Here is an 11614-nt window from a genome sequence, read left to right as displayed (position 1 = left end):
CTTGTTAGGTCATCTGGACCCGTCGTTCCCTACAGCCAGTCTGGTTCGGGACACCAACTAGGAGACATTCCCTCCCACACACGGTAGGCAAATTAGGTAGCTGTGAGGCCCCTGTAAGCGCAAGGTCTTAGGCGACCGCCTAATTTGCCTAATTAAAAAGCCACCTCTGTAAATAAGAAAGTGCAGTACTTCTTGTGTTGGGAAGATGGCAATGAGTGATAGAGGGGGAGGGGACACTCATCCTATAATCCCCTCATCACTGTCACTCCTATAAAAGACAGTTCCCCTTGTTTCTTCACTCTCTGACTCTAAGGTCCATGAATAAAGAAATGAACTGGTAGGGGATCAGAGGACCCATTTACTAGTTACCTTGAGGGGGGAATTGTAAGATCCTCAGAGACAAAGCTGCCTGATGTGGGCGGAGTCCATGGTTTCATGTCTAGTAATAATCTTTTTATTTCTATTTTAGTAGATGGACGGGAGATGAGGAAAACCTCAGAGGATTGTCTCACTTTGTCTCCAGACTGTAAAGTAGAAGATGAGAACATCACACAGTATAGTCCAGGAGAAAACCCGGCTACCTCAAATGTCCATCCGGCACAACACAGTGTAGATGGACCATCGTATTCCTCTTATCCTGAGGAACCTCAGACTGTGAGGGACGGTGCCAGACCATCGTATTCCTCTTATCCTGAGGAACCTCAGACTGTGAGGGACGGTAATGGACCATCGTATTCCTCTTATCCTGAGGAACCTCAGACTGTAAGGGATGGTGCTGCCCTTCCAAAGGATAAGAGGGTTTCCTGTACTGAGTGCAGGAAGTGTTTATGTTTTAAATCTGGTTTTAATCTGCACAAAAGAATTCACACAGGAGAGAAGCCATATTCCTGTCCTGAATGTGGGAAATGTTTTGTACAAAAATCAGATCTTGCCACACATCTAAGGACTCACACAGGGGAAAAACCATACTCCTGTTCTGAGTGCGGGAAATGTTTTTCGGACAAGTCCTTTTATCACACACATCAAAGACTGCACAAAGGTAAGAAGCCATATTCATGTCCTGAGTGCGGGAAACGTTTTGTAGTAAAAGGACAACTTGTCACACATCAGAGGTCCCACACTGGGGATAAGCCGTATTCCTGTCCTGAGTGCGGGAAATGTTTTTCACAGAAGTCCCATCTTTACAAACATCAGAGATCTCACACAGGGGAGAAGCCGTATTCCTGTCCTGAGTGCGGGAAATGTTTTGCAGACAAATCCAGTCTTTGCATACATCAGACATCTCACACAGGGGAGAAACTGTATTCCTGTCCTGAGTGCGGGAATTTGTTTTCAAAGAAGTCCAATCTTAACAGACATCAGAGATCTCACACGGGAGAGAAACAACTTTCCTGCTCTGAGTGCGGGAAATGTTTTTCACAAAAGACCAGTCTTTACACACATCAGAGATCTCACACGGGGGAGAAGCCATATTCCTGTCCTGAGTGTGGGATATGTTTTTCACAGAAGTCCCATCTTTCCAGACATCAGAGATATCACATGGGGGAAAAGCCGTTTTCCTGTCCCGAGTGCGGGAAATGTTTTTCACAGAAGACCAATCTTTACATGCATCAGAGATTGCACACTGGTGAGAAGCCGTATTCCTGTCCTGAGTGCGGGAAATCTTTTACAAACAAGTCCCATCTTTCCAGACATCAGAGATTTCACACGGGGGAGAAGTCGCATTTCTGTCCTCAGTGTAACAAATATTTTTCACAGAAGTCCGATCTTTCCAGACATCAGAGATCTCACATGGGGGAAAAGCCGTTTTCCTGTCCCGAGTGTGGGAAATGTTTTTCACAGAAGACCAATCTTTACATGCATCAGAGATTGCACACTGGTGAGAAGCCGTATTCCTGTCCTGAGTGCGGGAAATGTTATACAAACAAGTCCCATCTTTCCAGACATCAGAGATTTCACACGGGGGAGAAGCCACATTTCTGTCCTCAGTGTAACAAATGTTTTTCACAGAAGTCTGTTCTTTCCAGACATCAGAGATCTCACACGGGGGAGAAGCCACATTTCTGTCCTCAGTGTAACAAATGTTTTTCACAGAAGTCTGATCTTTCCAGACATCAGAGATCTCACACGCGGGAGAAGCCAATTTCCTGTCCTGAGTGAAGAGACAGAGGGGATATGATAGAAACTTTTAAATACATAAAGGGAATCAACTCGGTAAAGGAGGAGAGCATATTTAAAATAAGAAAAACTACCACAAGAGGACACAGTTTTAAATTAGAGGGGCAAAGGTTTAAAAGTTATATGAGGAAGTATTACTTTACTGAGAGAGTAGTGGATGCATGGAATAACCTTCCTGCAGAAGTGGTAGCTGCAAATACAGTGAAGGAGTTTAAGCATGCATGGGATAGGCATAAGGCCTATCCTTCATATAAGATAGGGCCAGGGACTATTCATAGGATTCAGATATATTGGGCAGACTAGATGGGCCAAATGGTTCTTATCAGCCGACACATTCTATGTTTCTAGGAATTGTTAGTCACTGAAGTCCTGTCTTCCTGTACATCAGGGATCCCACACAACCCTCGAGGTGTTTTAGTGCCTTGAGTGTGGGAAATGTCTTCTATATGAATGTTGCTGGACATCACAGCTCTCATGTGGAAAACAAGCACACCTTGATATACACCTCAGATATACTCCATGGCTGATCGTCATCATGTAAGAAACAGTTCATAAGGAGATCAGAGATCACCAAAGACATGGATGAAGTGCTGTACAGTGTTGGCCATTGATAACAGTAGACAAATAAAAACTGAGTCATTACCTTTCATTGGCTGAGTATATTTTGTGGTGTAAGATTTCATAAACACTTAGAGGTATATTTTTAACAATTTATTGGATAAAGGTGACAAATATTGGTTAAATAAAAGGGGGGAGGGGAAACAAGGACCATTCCTCCCCAAGGAGGTCCAAGGGGGATGGGGAAAAGGAACGGGAAAATATTGGATTAGGGTTTTTCCGGTACGATAAAAATATTGTATGACATGTAAAAGTCTTATTTACAACATTTTACTCAAAACAGATTAAAATCACAACTTTGGTACAAATTTCATACAAACATCAAAAGCTGATTATTCAAACCAGGGAATACAAATGTCCAGGCGTATATCCCTCAACATGTTTCACGGTGTAAACCTCTTCTTCAGGAGATTTTAGAAAATACGCACATTCTGGTAATGATAACAAGAAATAATCAACACATGCAAAAACATAAGGCTATTACGATTTATCCTTACAAGAAACTACTTTGTCTTTATGGATAAGGTGTATTTGCAAACGCAGGGCGTGGCCATGGGGACAACATGTGCACCATCTTATGCAAATATCTACCTAGGTGGGTGGGAAAGAATGGTCTTTTCAGAAGAGATACACATTGGCTTATGCCACAGATTTAGATCAGAAGTGGCAAAGTTCTTTGTTCTAGAGGTGGTCCCTGAGGATCCCTGAGGTGGGGATTGGGACAAGAAATTATTACAACGAGAAACCTTATGGATAGAAAGGTTAAATGTGGTTGTCCCACCAGGCCTCAATGAGGTAATAACATACAAACACTTTCTGTGATGTAACTACTGTGGGCTTTTTTCCCCTGCCCTATCTCCTTTTCTTTTCCCTTTCCCTCCCTCCCCTCCCTTTTCGGTTTTCTTCCCCCTCCCTCCTTGTCCACTTTTCATCCCCCGTCTTCCCCATTTTTTCAGCACAACCCTCCCCCCTCTCTTTCCTTCCCTATTCTTCCCTCCTTCCCCTATTTACCTACAATGTGGCAAATCGAGAACTTTGTTTTGAGATATATATATACTTATTTGTGTCTATTAGTATATATTGTGTGTGTATATATATAACAACACTATAACAAATGTCACTGTTGTATGTTTTTTCTTTGTCACATACATGTTGAATTTGTATTTATCTACTGTGATCTAAGTAACCATTTTTTGTACTTGGGCAATTACATACATGATTATTGTGTTTTTTTCTCTCCTATGTACAGGGGTGATCCTAACTTTAAGATGAGGCGCCCTGGTTCCCAATGCCCCCTCAGGGAGGCCGTTCCCTCTCGGCGGGCATGTGATCCTACTGAGAGCGGTGGTTTTCGTGTGGAGTCCTTCCATCTCTGCAGCGGCAGTTCGGTCACAATCGTGGCAGCACTGCGCAGTTTTTGGGTTCAGAGCGGGTGACGTCGCATACCAATTTTGGCGCAATTCACGGCTCCCTGCTAAGAGACGCTTAAATAGCAGAAACTGCCAGACATGGAGGTGTCTGTTGTTTATTGTTTGTAACCAGTGGAACCTCCACATCAGGGGTCACGCTACAGATGACTATATTTTGATGTGAGACCATAAAGGGCTGTATACCCTTTTCCCAACATTTTAGATTTACTGGTTTAACCAACTTTTTTCCCTCTATCTCTCATATCTCTGATATCAGGATTGGATGACGAATAGCCTCCAGTATCATACTTGATATTAAATCATCATACCTCAAATACCTTTCAGCTCATAGTATTCACCAGCAGTGGCGGCTGGTGCTCAAAATTTTTGGGGGGGGGCGCAAAAAGAAAAATGTAATGGGTATTGCTTCGCGTCAAAAAACGCAGTAAAAAATTGCGTGACTTTGAAGTCATGGTACAGGCATGGCACAGGTGATGGTAAAAGCATGGCATAGGTGATGGTACAGGCATGGCAAAGGTGATGGTACAGGAGATGGTATAGGCATGTCACAGGTCATGGTACAGGAGATGGTATATGCCCCCTTTCAATGCAGAGACCAGTGTACATGCCCCCTTTCAATGCAGAGACCAGCGTACATGCCCCCTTTCAATGCAGAGACCAGCGTGCTGTAAGAATATTTAATAATAAATATCTCGCGCTCGTACTTAATTATATCAGAATATTTATACTGCTCTGAATATAGCAGTGTATTTATTTATGGTTAATAAGCAAAGATCTGTGCGGAAGGAGAATCTCCACTTATGCCATAAATCAATTTGTCGTGAATTCTTTTTAAATGATTAATTTCTTTTTAAAAGCATATACCAATCTTAGTGAGTACAGTCTACAGTATGGAATATATATATATATATATTTATTCTCAAGACATATAATCACAATATATGATCAAACAAGAAGTGACATAAAGAATCAACTCTATAAAATACTAACTTCAAACAATTAATGCAATGTGATGTTTAGCTCAATAATGAAAGTGAAACTGAAACAAAGTGAAAGTGCAAGCAAAACTAAAGCAAGATTACCATTTCTCCAGATAAAGCATAAACCATAGGTATTCTATATAAACAGACTACAATGGTCTGCGCAATGCATAGCCGAAAGTCACTTCACTGCAGATGAGTGAGAATAAGCCATGCAAAACGGAAAGACTAAATTCGCAATAATGCGCTGAATGTGATATTAATAAAAATGTATAAAAACAAAAATCAGCTTTTTAGAGAAAAATCTACTATGGTTCATACGGCTGGGATTGTAATCATATTACCCTTAAATATGCAATATAAAACATATAAGGAAGGAATAAACAATATTGAATAAAATCAAATAACATAGCAAGGCATATTTACCACACTTAAGATGGCTGCTGGCTTCAAATGGACGTTACCAGAGTCCTAAGATGGATGCCAGTGAGGGAGGAGTTTCCTCCAAGTTTCAGATGAATGATGTGGACAAGATGGAGTATGTCTAGATGAGTCTATTGAGGAATGTAGTAGTGTGTGTGTGTGATGTAAGTGTATTGTATGTTGGGCAATGTAATGTGTCCTCTCTCATCTGGGTTGGTCTTTTATATGGTAAGAACAAAGAGCTATAAAAATTACCATAAGTAAAACCCAGAGGGATGAAACATTATCCCAATTGGTCGGGATATTCTATACCTAAACTGGTGAGGTCAGAGACACACCTCTTTTGATAATTAACCCAATACTTGGTATAATAAAATTAAAGGATGATTTCTCTATATTTAAGAGTGATCATAAAACACATATAAAACTTTGTCCAGACTCCCAGTACATACATAAATGTCCATCTGTATCTCCATCATTCTCTGGCAATTATTGGATCTGGTAAACCATTTTAATAATAATTATTTTTAATACAATATAATATTTCTATATGGGAATATCTGAAATATCCCAAAACTGCATTTGGTATTTCATCTATAGAGGGCAGTATCGTACCGTTCATTAGATTTTGTATGTTAAATAATAATTAGAACAATTACCACTCTTCTTATCTGATGACCTCTTGACCTCTGGCTAGTGAAGATCCATTAATTATTTGACCATGCCATAGGGCTGTCAGACAGAGCGTCTAGTTTGTAATATTTACGACACCTTGAGCACTTAAACTAGTCCAAAGCAATTCTTATATAAACACTCCTACCACATACCTTAAAATGAAGTAATTTAGTATTCACTCTAGTCTTGAGTCTAAGTAAGATTACTACTGTAAGAATATAAACCCAAAAGGTAATATAACATTCCTAAATATATATGTATATGCCTTACATAATATAATGACATAATTATGGCTAATATCTTCACACACATAATGATGTACCTTTAAAAAACTTATATAGTTCATCTTTAAATGTCTGATGAAGAACACTGAGCCATTGTCTATTGTTATATACAGATAAGATTACAAGCTAGACTAGTATGGTGTCTCGCTAATTGTCCTTATCTGATAGATGTGTCAAAAGGGATCTTATTTACGATTACATAGATACCAAGACCTCTGTTTAAATTCTATTCTGTTTTGTAAGCTTGTAAGAGACATTTTGTTTAACAAGTACGTATATGAACTTTGTTTGACCTTAAAAACAAGATGGAAGCCATGCTGTACTATTCAGAATCTCTTATGCATAATATGAAATTTTCTATTAGTTAATTACCTATTATTATTTGAATCAAACACCCCCAACAATCCCGACAGTGCGTGCCCCCTTTAATGCAGAGATCAGCGTGCGTGCCCCCTTCAATGCAATGAACATTGTGCTGTGCCCCCTTCAATGCAATGAACACTGTGCTATGCCCCCTTCAATGCAATAAACACTGTGCTGTGCCCCCTTCAATGCAATAAACACTGTGCTGTGCCCCCTTCACTGCAATGAATGCTGTGCTGTGCCCCCACAATGCAGAGTTCAGCGTGCATGCCCCCTTCAATGCAACTGTGCTGTGCCCCCTTCAATGCAATAAACACTGTTCTGTGCCCCCTTCAATGCAATGAACACTGTGCTATGCCCCCTTCAATGCAATAAACACTGTGCTGTGCCCCCTTTAATGCAATGAACACTGTGCTGTGCCCCCACAATGCAGAGTTCAGCGTGCATGCCCCCTTCAATGCAACTGTGCTGTGCCCCCTTCAATGCAATGAACAATGTGCTGTGCCCCCTTCAATGCAATAAACACTGTGCTGTGCCCCCTTCAATGCAATGAACACTGTGCTGTGCCCCCACAATGCAGAGTTCAGCGTGCATGCCCCCTTCAATGCAACTGTGCTGTGCCCCCTTCAATGCAATGAACAATGTGCTGTGCCCCCTTCAATGCAATAAACACTGTGCTGTGCCCCTTCAATGCAATAAACACTGTTCTGTGCCCCCTTCAATGCAATGAACACTGTGCTGTGCCCCCACAATGCAGAGTTCAGCGTGCATGCCCCCTTCAATGCAACTGTGCTGTTCCCCCTTCAATGCAATGAACACTGTTCCGTGCCCCCATCAATGCAGAGTTCAGCGTGCGAGCCCCTTTCAATGCAGAGCGTCACAGCATTGTCCCCAATCACTGCAGAGCGCCACAGCATTGTCCCCAATCACTGCAGAGCGCCACAGCATTGTCCCCAATGATTGCAGAGTGTGCCACAGCATTGTACCCCAATGATTGCAGAGTGCCCACAGCATTGTCCCCCAATGATTGCAGAGTGCCACAGCATTGTACCCCAATGATTGCAGAGTGCCCACAGCATTGTACCCCAATGATGGCAGAGTGCCACAGCATTGTCCCCAATCACTGCAGAGCGCCACAGCATTGTCCCCAATGATTGCAGAGTGCGCCACAGCATTGTACCCCAATGATTGCAGAGTGCCCACAGCATTGTACCCCAATGATTGCTGAGTGCCCACAGCATTGTCCCCCAATGATTGCAGAGTGCCCACAGCATTGTCCCCCAATGATTGCAGAGTGCCACAGCATTGTACCCCAATAATTGCAGAGTGCCCACAGCATTGTACCCCAATGATTGCAGAGTGCCCACAGCATTGTCCCCCAATCAATGCAGAGACCAGCGTGCATGCTCCTTTCAAATTTACCTGGCAGGGGCTCGGCTCCCAGCGGCGGCTTCTTCCCTCCTCGATACTTCGTCCTCTTCTGCGGCGGGTCCTTCTCCCTCGTCTCGGCCTCTCCTCTGCGGCGGGAACCGGCGGGCGGCCTCTCCTCTTGTCTGAGCGGCGGTGACGGTGAGTGACTGACGCACGCACTGGCACCGCCCCCATTGCGACGTCAGCGATGTCCTGGATGATGATTGGTCCAGGCTGGAGACTGGACCAATCACAGCCAGGATATCACGAAGGTGGGGGTGGCCAAGCGCTCTTTCCTGCGCCCAGGTTACGCCCCCAGAAGGCAGCCAATCGGCGCCTCTTCTGGGTCGTAAACCCCACCCCCCCTTTAGCCACCACATAGGCCGGTCTTTATTGTTCTTTTTGTCTTTTTTTTTTCCTTTTTTTTAGGGGGGCGGCGCCCTGGCGCCCCCTATGCACGGGCCGCCACTGTTCACCAGTCTCTGAGGTTTGCGTAACCCTTGTTGTGGATAACTACTTATCTTTACATCAATGGTATGAAGTCCTCTATTTTTTAATATCTTATATATAATTTCCTGACACCATTCCATGTTTTTCTTTCAGCTTCCTTTTTTATTTTTTCTCCCTTGCCCTTTTTCCTTCTTTCCTGGCCTCCCCCCTTCTGTTCTCCCTTCCCCTCCCCCCTCTCCCCTCTTTTTTTCCTAGCCCCTCTCCCCGTTTCCCCCCTCCCTTTTCTTCCCTCCCCCTACCCTTTCCTTTCCCTCCCCGTGTCTCTGTTCCCCTTCTCTTATTCCTTTCCTTCTCTCCTCTTCCTCCCTTTTTTTCCCCTTCTTCCTCCCTGTGCTCTTTCCCTTTTCTTTCCCTCCCTCCTGTTTGTTTCCTCCCCATTCCCCCTTTCTCTTCCTCCCCCCTCTTTTCCCTCTTCCTTTTCCCCCTTCTCCCCTCCCCTTTTTTCCCTTTTTCTCTTTCTTTCCTTTCATGCCTTTTTTTCTCTTACTTATGGTGTGGGGGGACACACTAAAACTTCTTACCATTATCTTATATCAGTTCATTATGATAAGCGTCTCCCATGTCCGCCGGTGAGAGGTTTCTTGGTGGCTAACCAGATAGGGTGGGTCGTTGGTGACTATTGTCTTCAGGTGGTCTCACCCCTTTCCCCACTAACCACTGTATATATGAATTTATGTTCTAACCAGTGGTGGCTGGTCATACAGGGCGCAAGGGCGCTGCCCCCCCTATCCATGCATCCGGCCCCCTAATCTACATGCGGGGCGCCAAACGCATGGAGTTCAATGGGGCTTTTTTTTTTTTTTAGCCACGTTTAGAGCCAGAGGCTCTCACAGGCTAAAAAAAGGGGTGGGCTCGGGGCACAGAGCAGTGCGCCCCAAGCCCACCCAGTTGTGTGACAATAGCGAAAGAAAATTCGCTATTTTCACACAGATCCTCCTCCTGGCCAATCAGAAAGGGGGTTTTGAGACCCGTTTCCTGATTGGCCGAAAGTAGAAGCCATGCCATTGGTCTGCCGTGCCCCCCCCCCCCCCCGGCCCATGGAGGTTCTGGTTCTAACAATATTTTTTGCATGTGTCGATTATTTCTTGTTATCATTACCAGAATGTACGTATTTTCTAAATCCTCCTGAAGAAGCGGTTTACACCTTGAAACATGTTGAGGGATATACACCTGGACATTTGTATTCCCTGGTTTGAATAATCAGCTTTTGATGTTTGTATAAAATTTGTACCAAAGTTGTGATTTTAATTTGTTTTGAATAAAATTTTGTAAAAAATACTTTTATGTCATACAATATTTTTATGGTACCGAAAAAATCCTAATCCAATATTTTCCCGTTCCTTTTCCCCATCCCCCTTGGACCTCCTTGGGGAGGAATGGTCCTTGTTTGCCCTCCCCCTCTTATTTATCTATGCCAGATGTTGGTACCTTCTAACACAAGTATATCTCAGGCTGAACACTTTTGACAAATATTGGATGTATTTAGTTTAATACAGTGATGATGATGATAAGTATCACAGGAATTAGCTCCATCTAGTTGCTGAAGACATTATTCTTCATTTTAAAACAGAAACTATTCGAGCAGCTCAGCAAATAGCCTAATAGCATTTTATTTTACCCAATTCACAGAATGTACACGGCCTATCACTGTGTGAATTGCTATGCAAATCTTTTATAAAAAGACCTCTAAGTGTCAGGAAATATTTATTTTCCCGCTTGTCACCTGCCCACAGTACATCTTATGAGGACAGGCGGCACAGCCATGCTACAGTATCTCACAAAAGTGAGTACACCCCTATCATTTTTGTAAATATTTTATTCTATCTTTTCATGTGACAACACTGAAGAAATGACACTTTGCTACAATGTAAGGTAGTGAGTGTACAGCTTGTATGACAGTGTAAATTTGCTGTCCCCTCAAAATAACTCAACACACAGCCATAAATGTCTAAGCCGCTGGCACCAAAAGTGAGTACACCCCTAAGTGAAAATGTCCAAATTGGACCCAAAGTGTCGATATTTTGTGTGGCCACTGTTATTTTCCAGCACTGCCTTCACCCTCTTGGGCATGGAGTTCACCAGAGCTTCACAGGTTGCCATTTGAGTCCTCTTCCACTCCTCCATGAGGACAGCACGGAGCTGGTGGATGTTAGAGAGCATGCGCTCCTCCACCTTCCATTTGAGGATGCCCCACAGATCCTCCATAGGGTTTAGGTCTGGAGACATGCTTGGCCAGTCCATCACCTTTACCTTCATCTTCTTTAGCAAGGCAATGGTTGTCTTGGAGGTGTGTTTGGGGTCGTTATCATGTTGGAATACTGCCCTGTGGCCCAGCCTCTGAAGGGAGGGGATTATGCTTGGCATTCATGGTTCCCTCAATGAACTCTAGCTCCCCAGTGCCAGCAGCACTCATGCAGCCCCAGACCATGACACTCTCACCACCATGCTTGACTGTAGGCAAGACACACTTGTCTTTGTTCTCCTCCCCTGGTTGCCGCAACACACGCTTGACACCATCTGAACCAAATACATTTATCTTGGTCTCATCAGACCACAGGACATAGTTCCAGTAATCCATGTCCTTAGTCTGCTTGTCTTCAGCAAACTGTTTGCGGGCTTTCTTGTGCATCATATTTAGAAGAGGCTTCCTTCTGGGCCAGCAGCCATGCAGACCAATTTGATGCAGTGTGCGGCGTATGGTCTGAGCACTGACAGGCTGACCCCCCCACCCCTTCAATCTCTG

The 11614-nt window shown here is 43.6% G+C and overlaps 2 protein-coding genes across 2 annotated transcripts in view; both read left to right on the top strand.

The window, feature by feature from the left end:
- Window positions 1–2160, top strand: part of LOC309549985 (uncharacterized protein) — a gene marked incomplete at both ends in the record, with an annotated part of 4112 nt that extends 1952 nt beyond the window's left edge. Inside the window, 3 exons of the mRNA XM_082250460.1 lie at window positions 926–1039; window positions 1208–2012; window positions 2112–2160. Of these exons, the coding sequence (XP_082106586.1) occupies window positions 926–1039; window positions 1208–2012; window positions 2112–2160 (968 nt within the window). The remainder of the gene's footprint in view (window positions 1–925; window positions 1040–1207; window positions 2013–2111) is intronic.
- Window positions 1–11614, top strand: part of LOC309550282 (uncharacterized protein) — a gene marked incomplete at its 3' end in the record, with an annotated part of 308158 nt that overhangs the window by 8531 nt on the left and 288013 nt on the right. The window lies entirely within an intron of this gene.

Source organism: Pelophylax lessonae (assembly GCF_965119305.1).
Source record: "Pelophylax lessonae genome assembly, chromosome: 3".
Lineage (NCBI taxonomy): Eukaryota > Metazoa > Chordata > Amphibia > Anura > Ranidae > Pelophylax > Pelophylax lessonae.
This window is presented reverse-complemented; position numbering and strand designations above follow the sequence as displayed.